General features: G+C 37.0%; 1 protein-coding gene across 3 annotated transcripts in view; it reads left to right on the top strand.

Annotated features, from left to right (window-relative positions):
• The first annotated feature begins 6,910 nt into the window (after positions 1-6,910).
• LOC106094581 (equilibrative nucleoside transporter 4) overlaps positions 6,911-16,875 on the top strand; it is a 65,249-nt gene continuing 55,284 nt past the window's right edge. The window contains exons 1-2 of one of the 3 annotated variants that reach the window (XM_059360311.1): positions 6,911-7,536; positions 12,151-13,020. In XM_059360311.1, coding sequence (XP_059216294.1) covers positions 12,848-13,020 — 173 coding nt within the window. In that variant the 5' untranslated portion in view covers positions 6,911-7,536; positions 12,151-12,847. The remainder of the gene's footprint in view (positions 7,537-12,150; positions 13,021-16,875) is intronic. The other 2 variants (XM_059360312.1, XM_059360313.1) reach the window with 2 other exon arrangements.

The raw sequence follows: 16,875 nt of genomic DNA on the forward strand, positions 1-16,875 counted from the left end.
TCTTCATATGGTGGAGGGTATAACAATAATTTTGAGACCCAAGACTGGGCAAAGTATTGTCTTGAGACAATTTATTTAAATTTTTGTCTTTAGAAAACATTTCCTTGACAATTAGAACAAGAAAAAGCGTGCTAAGTTCGGCCGTGCCGAATCTTATATACCCTTCACCATGGAGCGCATTTGTTGAGTTCTTTTCCCGGCATCTCTTCTTAGGCAAAAAAGAATATATAAGAAAATATTTGCTCTGCTATTAGAGCGATATCAAGATGTGGTCCGGTTTGGATCACAATTAAATTATATGTTGGAAATCTGTGTAAAATGTCAGCGCTAAATTCGCCCGGGCCGAATTGTGGATATCCACCACGTCGGGTATTACATATAACCACCTTTCGTCATAATCCGGTGAAAAATGCATAAAAAAAATTTAAAATTTATTTTAGAATTTTTCACTGATATGTTTTCTCAGAGAAATTTTCATTAAAATTTTGTCATCAAATAAAAATTCCCTGAAATTTTATCTTTAAAAAACATGTAATAGAATTTTGTTATTAAAGAAAATTGAAGTTTTGTCTTTAATTTGAGGATCAGGCAGACCAATTTCGCCTTTAGAAACATTTCTTTGGGGTTTTATATTAAGAAAAAAATACATTGAATTTTTTTTTTGTGAAATTATTTTTGAAATGTTGTTTTAAGAAAAATCTTATCTTGTTTTCAGTGATTTTTTTGAAATTTTGTCTTTAAAAAATATTATTGAAATTTTGTCTTTAGAAAAAATATTATTAAAATTTCATCTTTCATCTTTCGTTTTTTAAAATTTTGTCTTTCGTTATGTTTTTGTTTTGAAATTTTGTCTTTAGAAACATTTTTTTAGGGAAATTTTTCCTGAAGTTTCATATAAAACCGAATTTCATTCAAATTTGGCTTCAGAAAAAATTCATTAAAATTTTGTCATTGGAAAAAATAATTTAGTGGACGCCGGGCCTGAGAAAAATGTTGTGTTGGGACAATTTTTCAAAGAAGTTGTGACTTTAGAAAAAATTTACTTTATATTTAGAAAAAATGTTATGGAAGTTGTGTCCACAGAAAAAGGTTTTGTAATTTTGTCTTTAAAAAATTGATTTTTTAAACATATTGGGACGTCAAAAAAAAAACATCTCATGCAAATTTTTGTAAAGACCAGAACAAAATTGTGACTACTAAGGCCTTAAAGGCGATGTCGGATGAATGTAATATATGGGAGCTATATCTTGATCTAATCCAATTCTGTTCGAAATTTATAGCGTTCGTCATTGGACTGAAAAAATAACTTGTGCTAAATTTAATGACAATCGCACTACAAATGCGGCATATACTTTGTAGATGGACAGACAGACGGGTATAGCTTAATCGAATCCGGAAGTGATTCTTAGCCGATCGGTATACTTATCAATGGGTCTAGCTCTTCTACTTCTTAGCGTTGGAAACAAATGTACAAAGTTATAACATCATGTACCACAGTGGTGGTATAGGGCAGAGAAAGAGCATAATGCCTACTTAAAATCATGTACTGGCTTTAGTAATATACATCAGGTGGTGCCGCTGGCCTCATAATACAGACGTATTTTTTTGAATTTTACAAAAATATATGGTGTTCAAATTCTGTACACAGAAAGCAGTTATACATTTCAGCGGACTTATGTGACAAGTAAAGACGGGCTCAAGTCGGGCGAGGTCGAGAATTTCGACCAATATACTGACGTATTGTGGGAGTTATGGAAAAAATCGTAGTGCAAAGTATTGAGAAAATCGGTTGAAAATGCGTTAGCAAAGACCTTAAAAATGAAAATCGGGAGATACATATATATGGGAGCTCTATCTTAATCTGAAAAGATTTCTATGAAATTTGCCAGTGGTCAGAAAAGTCATAAGACAAATGATAAAATTATTGCAATATTAGTCAAAATCGGACGAAAATATATATGAGAACTATATTTAACATTTTAACAAAATTTTAGCCAAAATTTAGAGAATAACTGTTAAGAAATACGCTGAAAAGGCTCTAAAAGTGAAATTCGGTTGATACATATATATGGGGGCTATATTTGAATATGAACCGATTTCTATGAAATTAAACAGCAATTTTGGGGAATATCATAAGGGAATCCTTTGTGCCAAATTTCATTTCAATCGGTTAAACACGTTATTGCACTATTAGTCCTCATCGCAAAAATATATATACGAAAGCTTTATCCAAATTGAACAGATTTCCACCAACATTTGCAACGTAGCGTTCCAAATTTGAAGACGATCGGATGAAAATTGCGAACTGTACTTTGTACACAAATTATAATTGAGAGACAGACGGACGGACGGGCAGACAGAGCTTAATTAAATCAAAAAATGATTCTGTGTCGACCGGTAATTTAAACCAACTTTCTGCCCGATAGCTTCATATTCAAAGATTGTAGAATTCCAGCGTCTTCTTGGTAAATGCCTTTATGAAGAATGTGTTAGTCACAGCCAAAATTTTTCATATTTCGAACTGGTGCTGGTTATAATTTCTTTCCAATTTTGCATTATTTATTTGTCATTATTACTACAGAAATATAAAAATCCAACCAAATTAAACATTTATGCCCATATTCACAAAACTTAATTCAGCTTTAAAGTAGGTTTATTTGACAACTCATAAAGTTTTGTGAATATGGGCTTTCATGTTTTTTGAATGCTATTCTCTTAACGTTGTTTTCCCAATTTTCCCGGTGGCACTAAGTGTTTTCGCGTACATTATTTGCCAGGAGGAAAGAGCGTAAGTGTTTTATTTGCTTTGTTATTGAACAGTTCCAAATTTCTACTGCAGGGTTCCTAGCAGCAATTGGCGTCCTCGAACTTTTTTTTATTAAAAACAGCGGTTTTTTTATACCCTCCACCATAAGATGGGGGGTATACTAATTTCGTCATTCTGTTTGTAACTACTCGAAATATTCGTCTGAGACCCCATAAAGTATATATATTCTTGATCGTCGTGAAATTTTATGTCGATCTAGCCATGTCCGTCCGTCTGTCCGTCCGTCCGTCCGTCCGTCTGTCTGTCTGTCGAAAGCACGCTAACTTCCGAAGGAGTAAAGCTAGCCGCTTGAAATTTTGCACAAATACTTCTTATTAGTGTAGGTCGGTTGGTATTGTAAATGGGCCATATCGGTCCATGTTTTGATATAGCTGCCATACAAACCGATCTTGGGTCTTGACTTCTTGAGCCTCTAGAGTGCGCAATTTTTATCCGATTGGAATGAAATTTTGCACGGCGTGTTTTGTTATGATATCCAACAACTCTGCCAAGTATGGTTCAAATCGGTCTATAACCTGATATAGCTGCCATATAAACCGATCTTGGGTCTTGACTTCTTGAGCCTCTAGCGTGCGCAATTCTTATCCGATCAGAATGAAATTTCGCACGACGTGTTTTGTTATGATATCCAACAACTGTGCCAAGTATGGTTCAAATCGATCCATAACCTGATATAGCTGTCATATAAACCGATCTTGGGTCTTGAATTCTTGAGCCTCCAGAGGGCGCAATTCTTATCCGAATGGAATGGAATTTCGCACGACGTGTTTTGTTATGATACCCAACAACTGTGCCAAGTATGGTTTAAATCGGTCCATAACCTGATATAGCTGCCATATAAACCGATCTGGGGATTTGACTTCTTGAGCTTTTAGAGGGCGCAATTCCTATCCGATTTGGCTGAAATTTTGCATGACGTATTTTATTTTTACTTTCAACTACATAGTGTCAAATCAGGTTCAAATCGGTTCATAACCTGATATAGCTGTCATATAAACCGATCTGGGATCTTGACTTCTTGACCCCTAGAGGTCGCAATTATTATCCGATATGCCTGAAATTTTGTGCGACGGATCCTCTCATGACCATCAACAAACGTGTTTATTATGGTCTGAATCGGTTTATAGCCCGATACAGATCCCATATAAATCGTTCTCTCTATTTTATTTCGTGAGCCCCAATGGGCGCAATTCTTATACGAATTGGCTGAAATTTTACACAGGTCTCCAACATATAATTTAATTGTGGTCCGAACCGGACCATATCTTGATATCGTTTTAATAGCAGAGCAACTCTTTTCTTATATCCTTTTTTGCCTAAGAGGAGATGCCGGGAAAAGAACTCGACAAATGCGATCCATGGTGGAGGGTATATAAGATTCGGCCCGGCCGAACTTAGCACGCTTTTACTTGTTTTTTTTTTTTTTGAAAAAACAAACGAGCGTAAACGTACTATTCGCCTGCACAATTTTACGGGAAAACATGACGTTTTTATACCCAGCACCATGGGATGGGGGTATACTAATCTAGTCATCCCGTTTGAACCATATAGGGAGCGGATGTCAGAAAGCCTAATATAGGACTTTGTGCTAAATTTCAGCCAAATCGGATAATAAATACGCCTTTTATGGGGTCAAGACCATAAATCGGAAGATCAGTCTATATGGCGGCTATATCCAAATATAGCCCGATCTTGACCATATTCAATAAGAAAGTCGAGGAGCTTAACGCAAAAAAATTTTAGCGAAATCGGATAATTAATGTGGCTTTAATGGGCCAAAAACCTTTAATCGAAAGATCGGTCTATATCAAGATATAGTTCGATATAACCCATATTCAAACTTAACCTGCCTATGAACAAAAAAAAAAATATCTGTGCAAAGTTTCAGCTTGTTATCGTCATTTTAAAACCCTGTAGCGTGATTTCAACACAAGAACGGACAGACGGATTAAATAAAACAGAAACAATTAAATAAAACTGAAACCTTTCTAGTAAAAATTTGTCAATAAAAATTTGATGGAGAGTAAGCCATTTTACTCTCTTTAAACAATTTGCAAGCAAAAGTACGCAAACGACATCCAGTGAAATTTTCAGAACAACAACTGATTTTTATTTTGTCCGGTTTTTTATTTGCTTGCTTAGGAAAACAATTGTTCTTAAATAAAAAATGCTGGAGATACTTGTGAGGTTTTTTCCTTAGATAAACGTTAATTTATTGACCCGAGAGTGAAAAGGCTAGAAGGGAGCCATTTGTTTACCCGTGATCTCCGTTCCGCTGGACAGCCATCACAAATTATCGTGCAATCCCATGGCAGCCGGTTGTACGTATCGCATTGGCCCGATGAGGTTTTTCAGTGTACAACACACTGCTACAACAACAACAACAACGCACGAATCTACGAATGTCATCCGTGGCGCCAAGTCGCGCAAAGCGCTGGTTCCAGACAGAATCTGTACACTGATGCTGAAGAATCTGGATCTACCTGGAGTCGATTACTTTACAACTGTCCTCAGCCTATGTGAACACTATTATAGTACCCAATGTTTGGAAGATGGGCAGTCTGATCCCGCTAATGAAACCTGAAAAGGACACGAGCAAGGGGTAATCGTACACACCAATCTCCCTTCTCTCATCAGTAGCCAAGAGGCATGAGGGACTACTCCTTCCATTCGCCGAGCATCAGCATGCATTTCGAAGGCTGCATAGGTCTACAACTGCTTTACATGCCATCACCGTACACAAAAGTACACTTGTTGTTGCTGGCAAAGATACTTTGGACTAACCTTCTAATGCTTTTGGATACTGTGGCTAGAAAAATTGCTACGACCACTGATGTGAGGCGAACGGAGCTTTCTATTTGGTCATGTGGCGGCTACGGATACTTTGTTATCATTGAAGATATTTGTATCCGTGTACAATTGGCAGACTAATTTGCACAATTTTTTCTAATCCCACAGTGCGTCACTTGTTTAACTGCCCAGCTAGACCCACTCAATCCCCTGGCAGCATCTTCCCTCCTTAACAAATTCAAAGGAACGATGTTGGTTTCATCGCTAAAACACTAAACAAACCGATAATTACTCTTTCTTAGTGTCTGGAAGGATACAATGTTTTAATTTTTCGAGACTTGAGGTAAAATTACAACTTCATTTGTCGAGTTTTCTGTACCTGAACACTAGCTGTTGCCGTGAATCTCCATTAGAAGTAAATACAAATTAAACAAATTTAATAATTACCAATAAACAACATTTATATTTTTTACTAACCTCTGCCTTTTTGATCCATTTTGCCGTTAGCTTTTGTATTTTCATGTAACGGCTGCTTTTCATAAAACAGCTGACCTTTACAAAACATCGGTTTAAAGTTGCAAATTTCTGCTGGCAAAAAAGTCCCAGTAGAAATTTGCAGGTTTTCTATTTTCTTTCTAACTGTCAAAAGTTCGTCTGTCTCTCGCTCTCTTCTGACGCCAAAAAAACACTATTTCATTAACGGTACATAGAATGGCGAATGACTCTAGTTCACTCGTCCAAGCTGAGAATTCTTTGCGCGTCGCTTTTGTGGGATTTGTTTGCAGAGTTGCATTTTTAATGCGCGCGCATAGTACGTAACTCCACCTTAAAGACTCTATTAAACGGCATGTGGTTGTCTTATGATATGTCAAATTTAGCACATGTTGAGTTGTACATCATGTGGTATGCAAACGAAACTAACATATGAAAATCACTTTTGAAAATAGCATATGTAGTTTTTTCGATTAGAGCGTGCACAGAGGTTTTTGTTGTCAGTCGAATGAAATCAAATTTAATTAGACATTATTCACTTTTGTGTGTTTGTATGCTTTTATCTATTTTCTAATGTTTTTTTTTCTAAACAGCAATTTCCGTTTGGAATCATTGGTTGTTGCCTGTACTAATATTTGTCCCCACTAGTGATTCACTTATTTGGCAACACCTAGAAATTGAATCGATAACGATTTCCCTCTCTGCATAATCGATATGTTAGCCAACATTTAACAGCTCCCATTCAGTCACCTTAACTGAAACATGCGCAAAATTACTTCCTCAAACACCGAAGAAAGCACACTCTGTTAATACGGTGCTAAAGAATATACAAGAAAATCTGATGCAAAGAAATATTTTTATTCAATTCATTGTTTGTTATTATTTAACAAACAAAAAACCAAAAAAAAGCAAAATTCAAGCAAATACCTAGTGAAGTGTTAAAAAATATGTGTGAAAATTGTAAAGCATTTGCTTTAATTTAACGGCTGAAAGAAAAGTGTTGCTTTAGCAAATTATCAATATTTTTGTGTCATAGAGCAGGAAAAAACGCCTTAATAATGTGAAGAGAGTTTTAAACGACGTTATAAAACAAGTTGCCAACCAATATAAACCTTTGTGAAACGAAATCGAAAGCCAAAGGATAAATTAAAGAAATGTTAGTTAATGTTAGAAATATTCGCGTGTGCTTTTTAAATAAAATTAAATAGAATATAGAACAAATGATAAATTTTAGTGGATTTCCATAAACAAAGAGTATAAAAATAATATTCTATTATCACCCTCTCTGTGGATAATTTCTCTGGTATTATTCGGTAATACACTCGACTCTCTTTCTCTTTGGCTTTCTGGCAGTCATCATCTGACTACTGTTAGGTCATGTCTACAAGGTGGTGGTGAATAAATTGCAAGCTTGCCAGACTAAGCAGGTGATGAAATTAAAAAAAAAATAAACATACAAAAAACTCAAAAATACCCCAAAAAATTTAGCTTATTTATTTGAAAAAAAGTAAAAGCGCGTTATGTTGGGCCGGGCCGAATCATATATACTCTTCACCATGGATCGCATTTGATACGTTCTTTGAACGACTTTTTCAAAATATATACCCGCAAAATTTTTTTTTTGATATATAGGAAGTTTTCGCCAAGTAAACTTATGTTGGACTTTGTTTACGATGGAAGAACATGTTTTTTTTTGCGAATAATTCTTGCTAGAATTTGTGACTAATATAAAGTTTTATACCCTTTTAATACCTTTCATTCTTGATATATAGTACATGTTATTCGTGGTTTCATCTAATTTTTCTTTATTTGTAAATTAATGTAACGTCAAACGTTTAAAATGGATTGTGTATATTGAAACGGATGTTGGGAGGGTTAATTCTTTTCTGGATGTGCTTGCTTGTGGTCGGATATCGAAATCGTTGTAGTGGGGAAAAGTGGTGCGTCAAATTGGCCGCTTTCGCTTTCCTCCTGAACAGGTAGATTTCAGTTTTCTTGGGGATAACATTGAGACACCTAGGTCCAGCCCAGTCGTATGCCATCTGCAAAACCCTTTCGGTCACTTTGCATAGCTGGTCCTTACCTCTTAGAAGTATTATAACGTCGTCCTCATTGGCATCCATCGTCACCCATAGAAGTGGCGATAAAATTAACCCCTGTGCCACTTTCTCCCTCATATTTATGCCATGGGACTCACAATTTACCCAGCTGTTCCTTAACAAGGACCCGATCCACTTGGTACTGGTCTAAGAATTCGATCAGTGTATCGGCCCATAAATTGTTGAAATCCCCTAAGATTCCAGTGTCTCCGTGAGTCCCGTCGTATCCTGGGGAAGATGTGCTTTTATCAAAAGCCTCAACAGGGTCTCCGTTGTCTCAGTTCTCATTCCCGTGTCGTCTACTAAAGTTTCAATTTGGGAATGGGTTTTTGAGACAAACTTTTTCATCTTGTCGGCGTCATTAACCGTATCGACCTGTTCGCAGAAACGCTTCCAAGAGGCACGTTTTGCTGCTCTAATAATCTTATTGTATTCCTTCAGTCGTGTGTAATGCACATCACAATAAACTTTCGATTTTTTAACCACGTGCTCGGACCTGTTTCCCAAAATTGAGAATCGCCCCAGTCATCGAGGGGTTTTCTTGGGCTGATTTCCTTTCTCGAAGAGTATAACTGTCTTTGAAAGACCCCACTATTGAATCGTCGTAATCCTGTTGACATTTTCGTCAAGTCTTCTATGCTTGGAAAATCTTAATTATCTTGCCCAACACTTCTTCTGAGTAATTCTCCAAATTTTTTCCAGTTGGTTTTCAACTTATTACGGAAGATATTGGATAAACCTTATGAAGCGATGGTCAGAGAAGGGGTGCTCAAGAGGACCCTCCAATCCTGAATCTCATTGATTAGATTTTTCGAACAATATGTCGCATCTAAAACCTCCTCCCTAATCCTATTAACAAACGTAGCAGGGGTGGAAAATACATATTTTGAAATAGTACTAAAAGGGTACTTTTTGGACCGAAAGGGTACTTTTTGCTATAAGCTGGGTATTCTGTTCAGCCTTTCACGCGGAATGCTGTCAAACTCCATATGAAAAAACGTTGGAGAAACGTAGGAGAAAAACACCCCGCCCCAAAACCCCCCCCCCCCCCCCCCAAACCCCCCACATGAACATATTGACAGATTGGTACAATATGGGACCTAAATGAAAGGTATTTGGTAATAGATCATGAATTTGGGTGTCAAGTGGGGCTTTCTAGAGGCTTAATAAGTTAAATGACGCGACTCGTGCACACGGTTTATATACAGGGTGGCTGATGAATATTGCTACAATGATGAATATTGCTACATTTTTTTTTCGGTGTATGGAATACATTTTTCTTTTATTCATGTTAAATTAAATTATTAAATTAATTATTAAATTATTATTAATTAAATTAATTAATTAATTAATTAAATTAATTATTAAATTATTATTATTAAATAGAAAAAAAGTTATTACATTTTTTTTTGGTAGCGGCTTTCATCAGCCACCCTGTATCTATGTAAATGTAAATTATATTCCCCAAACGACCTGCATAACGCAAATTCGACATTGGGACGGGTATGATTCGAGTATCTTACAAGCGATTATCCCTTTTTTAGTGCGTTGTGTTTCGTAAAGTGAGAACTACACGCTTGTAAAGTCTAGCACTGACTTTGAATTTTTGACCGAACAACTGTCAAAACGCATTAAAAAGAAGAAAATGAGTTAAATAGCTGTGTCGCTGCGTCAGTATAAACTTTGACTTCAATTAACTACAAATGAAATTAAATGCTGTCGAAATGGGCAGCAAAAACTCTGCTTCAATGCTGTTGTCTTTGTTATTGTTTGACTGTTGTTTATGTTCTGGCGATGAATAGAGTTCGTCGGATTTCGCAATAATTTAATAGGTATTTTCGCTACGAATGAAGTCAGTTTGCAATCTCTCATTAGCCAAACTCTACAAATGCTTTTCGCTGTCACACTCCATCTTTCTGGCAAACGAACGACTTTCTGTAAAAATTTGTGCAACATTTGTTTGTATGCGAACCCTTTTTTCGCTGATTGCTGTGTTATATTGTATATATCTTGTATATTACCTTAAAAGAGACTAGAAAACAAAATTTGTTCAATGGAGGTTTATCCCCTCGATAAATTAATATACTGGTTAGTTATAACGTACTAAACCGACCCTTAGTCGTTCAAGCCATGTCTATCCGTCCGTCTGTGGGAATAACGACAACGGCTTGACATTTTGATGAAGGTCGATGGTGATAGCAAATGGACTATAAAGGTTCATATTTGAAAATACCCCCATAAAAAAGTGGCCCTTCGATTCGGCTTCTTAAGTTACTAGTATCCGCAATTGTTATTTGATTTGGCTAAAATTTTGCACGAATGCTTCTGTTACGACTTCCAACAACCGTGCCAAGTACAGTCCAAATCGGTATATAAACCGAACCCATATAAACCGAAGCCATAATTGTTATTGTTAAAAGTATGTTTACGTTTGCCACTTAATCCGCATTTATGGTCTTTTCAAGATTTAATCGCTAAATCCTGCTTTTTTTGGCAGGTTTTATCATACAAAAATAAATCCCATTTTTGCGGGATTTTTATACCCTCCACCATAAGATGGGGGGTATACTAATTTCGTCATTCTGTTTGTAACTACTCGAAATATTCGTCTGAGACTCCATAAAGTATATATATTCTTGATCGTCGTGACATTTTATGTCGATCTAGCCATGTCCGTCCGTCTGTCCGTCCGTCCGTCCGTCTGTCTGTCGAAAGCACGCTAACTTCCGAAGGAGTAAAGCTAGATGCTTGAAATTTTGCACAAATACTTCTCATCAGTGTAGGTCGGTTGGTATTGTAAATGGGCCATATCGGTCCATAACCTGATATAGCTGCCATATAAACCGATCTTGGGTCTTAACTTCTTGAGCCTCTTGAGTGCGCAATTCCTATCCGATTGGAATAAATTTTTGCACGACGTGTTTTGTTATGATATCCAACAACTGTGCCAAGTATGGTTCAAATCGGTCCATAACCTGATATAGCTGGCATATAAACAGATCTTGGGTCTTGACTTCTTGAGCCTCTAGAGGGCGCAATTCTTATCCGATTGGAATGAAATTTTGCATGACGTGTTTTGTTATGATATCCAACAACTGTGCCAAGTATAGTTCAAATCGGTTCATAACCTGATATAGCTGTCATATAAACCGATCTGGGATCTTGACTTCTTGAGCCTCTAGAGGTCGCAATTATTATCCGATTTGCCTTAAATTTTGTACGACGGATTCTCTCGTGGCCGTCAACATACGTGTTTATTATGGTCGGAATCGGTCTATAGCCCGATACAGCTCCCATATAAATCGATCTCTCTATTTTACTTCTTGAGCCCCCAAAGGGCGCAATTCTTATTCCAATTGGCTGACATTTTACACAGGACTCCAACATATAATTTAATTGTGGTCCAAACCGGACCCTATCTTGATATCGCTCTAATAGCAGAGCAAATCTTTTCTTATATCCTGTTTTGCCTAAGAAGAGATGCCGGGAAAAGAACTCGACAAATGCTATCCATGGTGGAGGGTATATAAGATTCGTCCCGGCCGAACTTAGCACGCTTTTACTTGTTTATTAATAAACAATTAAACCCGGTTTCATGGCTGAATAATCGATAAAAGTAAAAAAATATGCAACCGTTTCCAAGAATTATATATGGATGTGTGTCACATGCACATTTATGTATACGCATGTACGCTTGTGTATGTCACTTAAATCTGTTGTAAAGGGACAGGATTTAGATATCGTTAAATCTAGATCATACAATACAAATTTCAATGTAAACGTGCTATGATGGATTTTACTTCTTTTCAATGCATCTATTATATTTATACTCAAATCACTTTGTTTCGATTTCTCCCCTCGCATTTATATCGACACCTCACAATCTGGTAAGCCTATTATTTACCACCAAAGCTTTGACAACCTTTTCATTTGTTTTGTTAGCTTTTGTTGATTTTGCTGCTACAGTTGACCAATTTCCGTCAAATGCAGTGAGCGCCTGGATGTCTGAAAAGGCCAAAGACAAAATTAAAAAATAAAAATAAAAAAAACTAACAAAGACCATTAAGAAAAAACAATGCTAGCAATTCTTTGGCAGCTAACATAAGAAGAGCAGCCTCAATTGGAGAAGACAAAATAAAGAGCTCTCATTTTCTCTCTCTCGGTCATACCAACGCCAGTGTAAAAAATTCGGTGTGCCGTTTTGTGCTCTTTATTCGTGTGTTTATCGTTCGGTTGCTGGTTCGTTTACTTGCTTGCGTTTTCTTCAATCGCCGGATTCGCGATTACGTGCTGCTGAGTGTGTGTCTGCGTACGTTTGCCGTGGTGTGGAGTGTCGTTGTTGGTGCATAATATCCGTTTTTAAGTACTACTGCACGTAACATCCTTTCATCATTCGCCTTTTAGGTGAGTGTAAGTGCGCGTGTATTTGTTTTCCCCGGTTTGCTGCGTTGGTGTGCAAGTGTGTGCTGTGCGTCTGTGTGTGTGTCACACACACTTAAAAAGTTTTTTTGGGCAGGACCTCCACTTCTCTTCATAAACAAGGAATAATAGCTGGAGGTTAGTAAGGTGAGAACAAAACAAAGGTTTCCAACATTTTGTCAACGAAACGAAGAAATCAAGACAAACACACAAAAACACCATGGAATCCACACAATCAACCACTTATGAACCCTTGGAGGGTCGCAGTTCCGGCATACGTCACGAACCCATGGATAGTCCAGAGAATGATATACGTGCACCCAAGGACCAAAAGCATATGGTCTATTTGGCCATGTTGGCAGCCGGCATTGGTTTTGTATTGCCCTATAATAGGTGAGTATCGGAAACATTCGCAAATTACCTACCCCTTGTGCCATCATTTCATCCCATCAAACAAAGACCCGGAGCTCAGTTTAGATATGAAAATTAATTTTGGAATAGGTCAGTGCTTGTCCATGCCAACGAGTGTGAGCTTAGGTGCAAATGAACCTAACGATTTATGGTGGGTATGGTCGGGGTTGTCCTAGCCTTCCCCCACCCTCATCATTGCAATTAGCATGAGAATTCTGTCTGGGGGGTGTATACACAATTTGCATGTTTATTTGTTTTTGTCTGTTGGATTAATTTCAAAAGGGGGAGAATTTGCCATAAACATTGTGGGCTGTCACCTCAAACACAGTATGGATGGCTGCATGGATAGATGACACTTAACTCATGATTCATAGCAGTTATTATTAAATTTTGTTATGGGCTCACAGTAATAGGTGCCACAGGCAACCTATGTACCAGCAAACCAGAAGAGCTTTTGTTCATTTTAATGTCAACGCGAGTATAAAGAACATAATTGACGTTTTTTGCAATGACCTTGACCATTGTGTATACAATGAGTGGCTGTGGGAATTTTGGAGACTATTCTTAATATACTTGTCAATATGGGATAACTTAAATTTATTTTTGAAATATATTTTTGAAAACTTTTGCCTTCTTGCTTTTCTGTCAAAAGGTGGCTTTACTATCGATTGTGCAAAATAGTAAAGCATTTTTTCAAAATCAAAAAAGTGAAAATTTGCGTATAAACATTTCATTAACAAACAGGGACAAACTTCCAACATATCACTGAGAGCTGTCCGTTTCAAGTTAAAGCTCAATGATAAGGGTCTCCTTTTTACAGCCGAGTCCGAGCGGCATGCCGCAGTGCGACACCGTTTTGCGGAGAAGTTTTTACATGGCATGGTACCTCACTAATGTCGCCAGCATTAGGAGGGGATAACTACCGCTGAAAATTTATTCTGATGCTCTCTTGCCACCATTTGAATCCGGGCGTTCAGATGGTAAAACAAGTAAAAACGTGTTAAAACACCACCATGGATATATTATTATACCCTCCACCATAAGATGGGGGGTATACTAATTTCGTCATTCTGTTTGTAACTACTCGAAATATTCGCCTGAGACCCCATAAAGTATATATATTCTTGATCGTTCCGACATTTTATATCGATCTAGCTATGTCCGCTAACTTCCGAAGGAGTAAAGCTAGCCGCTTGAAATTTTGCACAAATACTTCTTATTAGTGTAGGTCGGTTGGTATTGTAAATGGGCTATATCGGTCCATGTTTTGATATAGCTGCCATATAAATCGATCTTGGGTCTTGACTTCTTGAGCCTCTATAGTGCGCAATTCTTATCCGATAGGAATGAAATTTTGCACGACGTGTTTTGTTACGACATTAAACAACTGTGCCGAGTATGGTTCAAATCGGTCTATAACCTGATATAGCTGCCATATAAACCGATCTTGGGTCTTGACTTCTTGAGCCTCTAGAGGGCGCAATTCTTATCCCATTGGAATGAAATTTTGCACGACGTGTTTTGTTGTGATATCCAACAAATGTGCCGAGTATGGTTCAAATCGGTTCATAACCTGATATAGCTGTCATATAAACAGATCTGGGGTCTTTACTTCTTGAGCTTCTAGAGGGCGCAATTCCTATCCGATTTGGCTGAAATTTTTTTTCAACAACTGTGTCAAATAAGGTTAAAATCGGTTCATAACCTGATAAAGCTACCATAAAAACTGATCTGGGATCTTGACTTCTTGAGCCTCTAGAGTTCGCAATTATTATCCGATTTGCCTGAAATTTTGTGCGACGGATCCTCCCACGACCATCAACATACGTATTTATTATGGTCTGAATCGGTCTATAGCCCGATACAGCTCCCATATTAATCGATCTCTCTATTTTTCTTCTTGAGCCCCCAATGGGCGCAATTCTTAATCGAATTAGCTCACATTTTACACAGTTCTCCAACATATAATTTAATTGTGGTCAAAGCCGGATCATATCTTGATATCGCTCTAATAGCAGAGCAAATCTTTTCTTATATCCTTTTTTGCCTAAGAAGAGATGACGGGAAAAGAACTCGACAAATGCGATCCATGGTGGAGGGCACGCTTTTACTTGTTTTATTATTACTTCACTGCCATGTCCATAGCTTTATCTAAATAAGGGCTGGTCTGGATCATATTTGATTCAGGTCCCGAGAACTCTTACAAGTCATAGGCAAAAATCCCGCTTTTTGTGGGATTAAGACCCTACATTGGAAGTTCGGTCTATACAGCAGCTATATCTAAATACAGTCTGATCTGGATAATATTCTAGTCGAATGACGGGAGGCTTAATTCAAGTCACTATGTCAAATTTCAGCGAAATCGGACAATAAATGCGTCTATTACGAGATTTAGATACTATTTCGGCAGATCTGTCTAAATGGCAGCTAAATCATTATATAGTCCGATCTGAATCATATTTGGGTCGGATGTCTTGAGGCTTAAAACAACTCGTTATTTCAAATTTCAGCGAAATCGCATAACAAATGCAGCTTTTATGGGCTTCAGACCCTTAAACAGATCGGTATATATGGCGGCTATATCTAAATATAGTCCGATAAGAATCATATTCGAATCAGATGTCGGGAGTCTTAAAACTGCTAACTAATTAAACTTTCAGTGAAATCGGGTAATAAATGCATCATTTATGGGTTTCAGACCCTTAACCGGCAGATCGGTCAAAATGGTAGATATATCCAAATATGGTCCCATTTGGCCTGTTCAACAACCAAACCTGCGCGCAGTAACAAGACAAATCTGTGCCAAATTTCATCTCAATAATTCAATTTGTGAAGGCTGTAGCGTGACGGACGGACAGACACACGAACATCGTTAAATCACCTTAGAATTTTACAACGATCCAAAATATATATACTTTGTAGGGTCGGAAATAGATATTTCGATGTGTTGCAAACGGAATGGCTAAATGAATATGCCCCCTATCCTATGGTGGTGGGTACACGCTAAAAAATAAAACGTTTGGGACATTTTTACGACAAACAAAATACTTTTATCCCGAAGTATCTCTTCCTTTAGCAGCTTCGACTACGGTTAAAGTATCTTTCTTTTGTTATAATACCAACAACTCTTTAATAGCAAAAGTGATTCGATAACCACAAACGATTGGTACACAAACGTGTACCAGATTAATTATTATTCTCTTGTGTCTCTCTTACTAGTGATGAATATTTGAACGTATGAATGGTTGGCAAAAGTACTCCCACTATTGCACATTACTTTGTACGTACACAAGAAAATAATACCAGGCAGGTCTTAAGCCCATAAAAGACACATTTATTATCCGAGTTATGTTAGGCCACTCGACATTCTTCTGCAATTTGGCCCAGATCGGTCCAGATTTTCGACCATCAGGGACGAAACCCGAGGGGTGTGGGGGGAGGGTTTGGCTCGGGCCCGAGGTAAAATTTAAATTAAATTTATTCTAAAAAAAAAATTCAGTAACATTTTTTAAAATGACAACAAAAAAAGATAACATATTTTTTCTTAATGAAATTCTTAGTAAAAATAAACTTGTAATGAAATTTTTTCTAAATACAATTTAATGAAATTTTTCTAAAGACAAAATTTCAGCGTAACATTCTCTAAGGACAAAACTTCAGCACGGGCCTCTTCGAAATTATCTTTTATTCAGACAAAATTTTTTATTGAATTTTTTCTAAAGACAACTTTTTTATAAAAAAAAATCAATAAAATTATTTCTAAAGACTTAATTTTAATGATTTTTTTAAGGATAAAATTTCAGCAAAAAACTCTCTGAAGACAACTTAACTTCGAGA

This window comes from Stomoxys calcitrans, chromosome 1 (genome assembly GCF_963082655.1).
Source record: "Stomoxys calcitrans chromosome 1, idStoCalc2.1, whole genome shotgun sequence".
Taxonomy (NCBI): Eukaryota; Metazoa; Arthropoda; class Insecta; order Diptera; family Muscidae; genus Stomoxys; species Stomoxys calcitrans.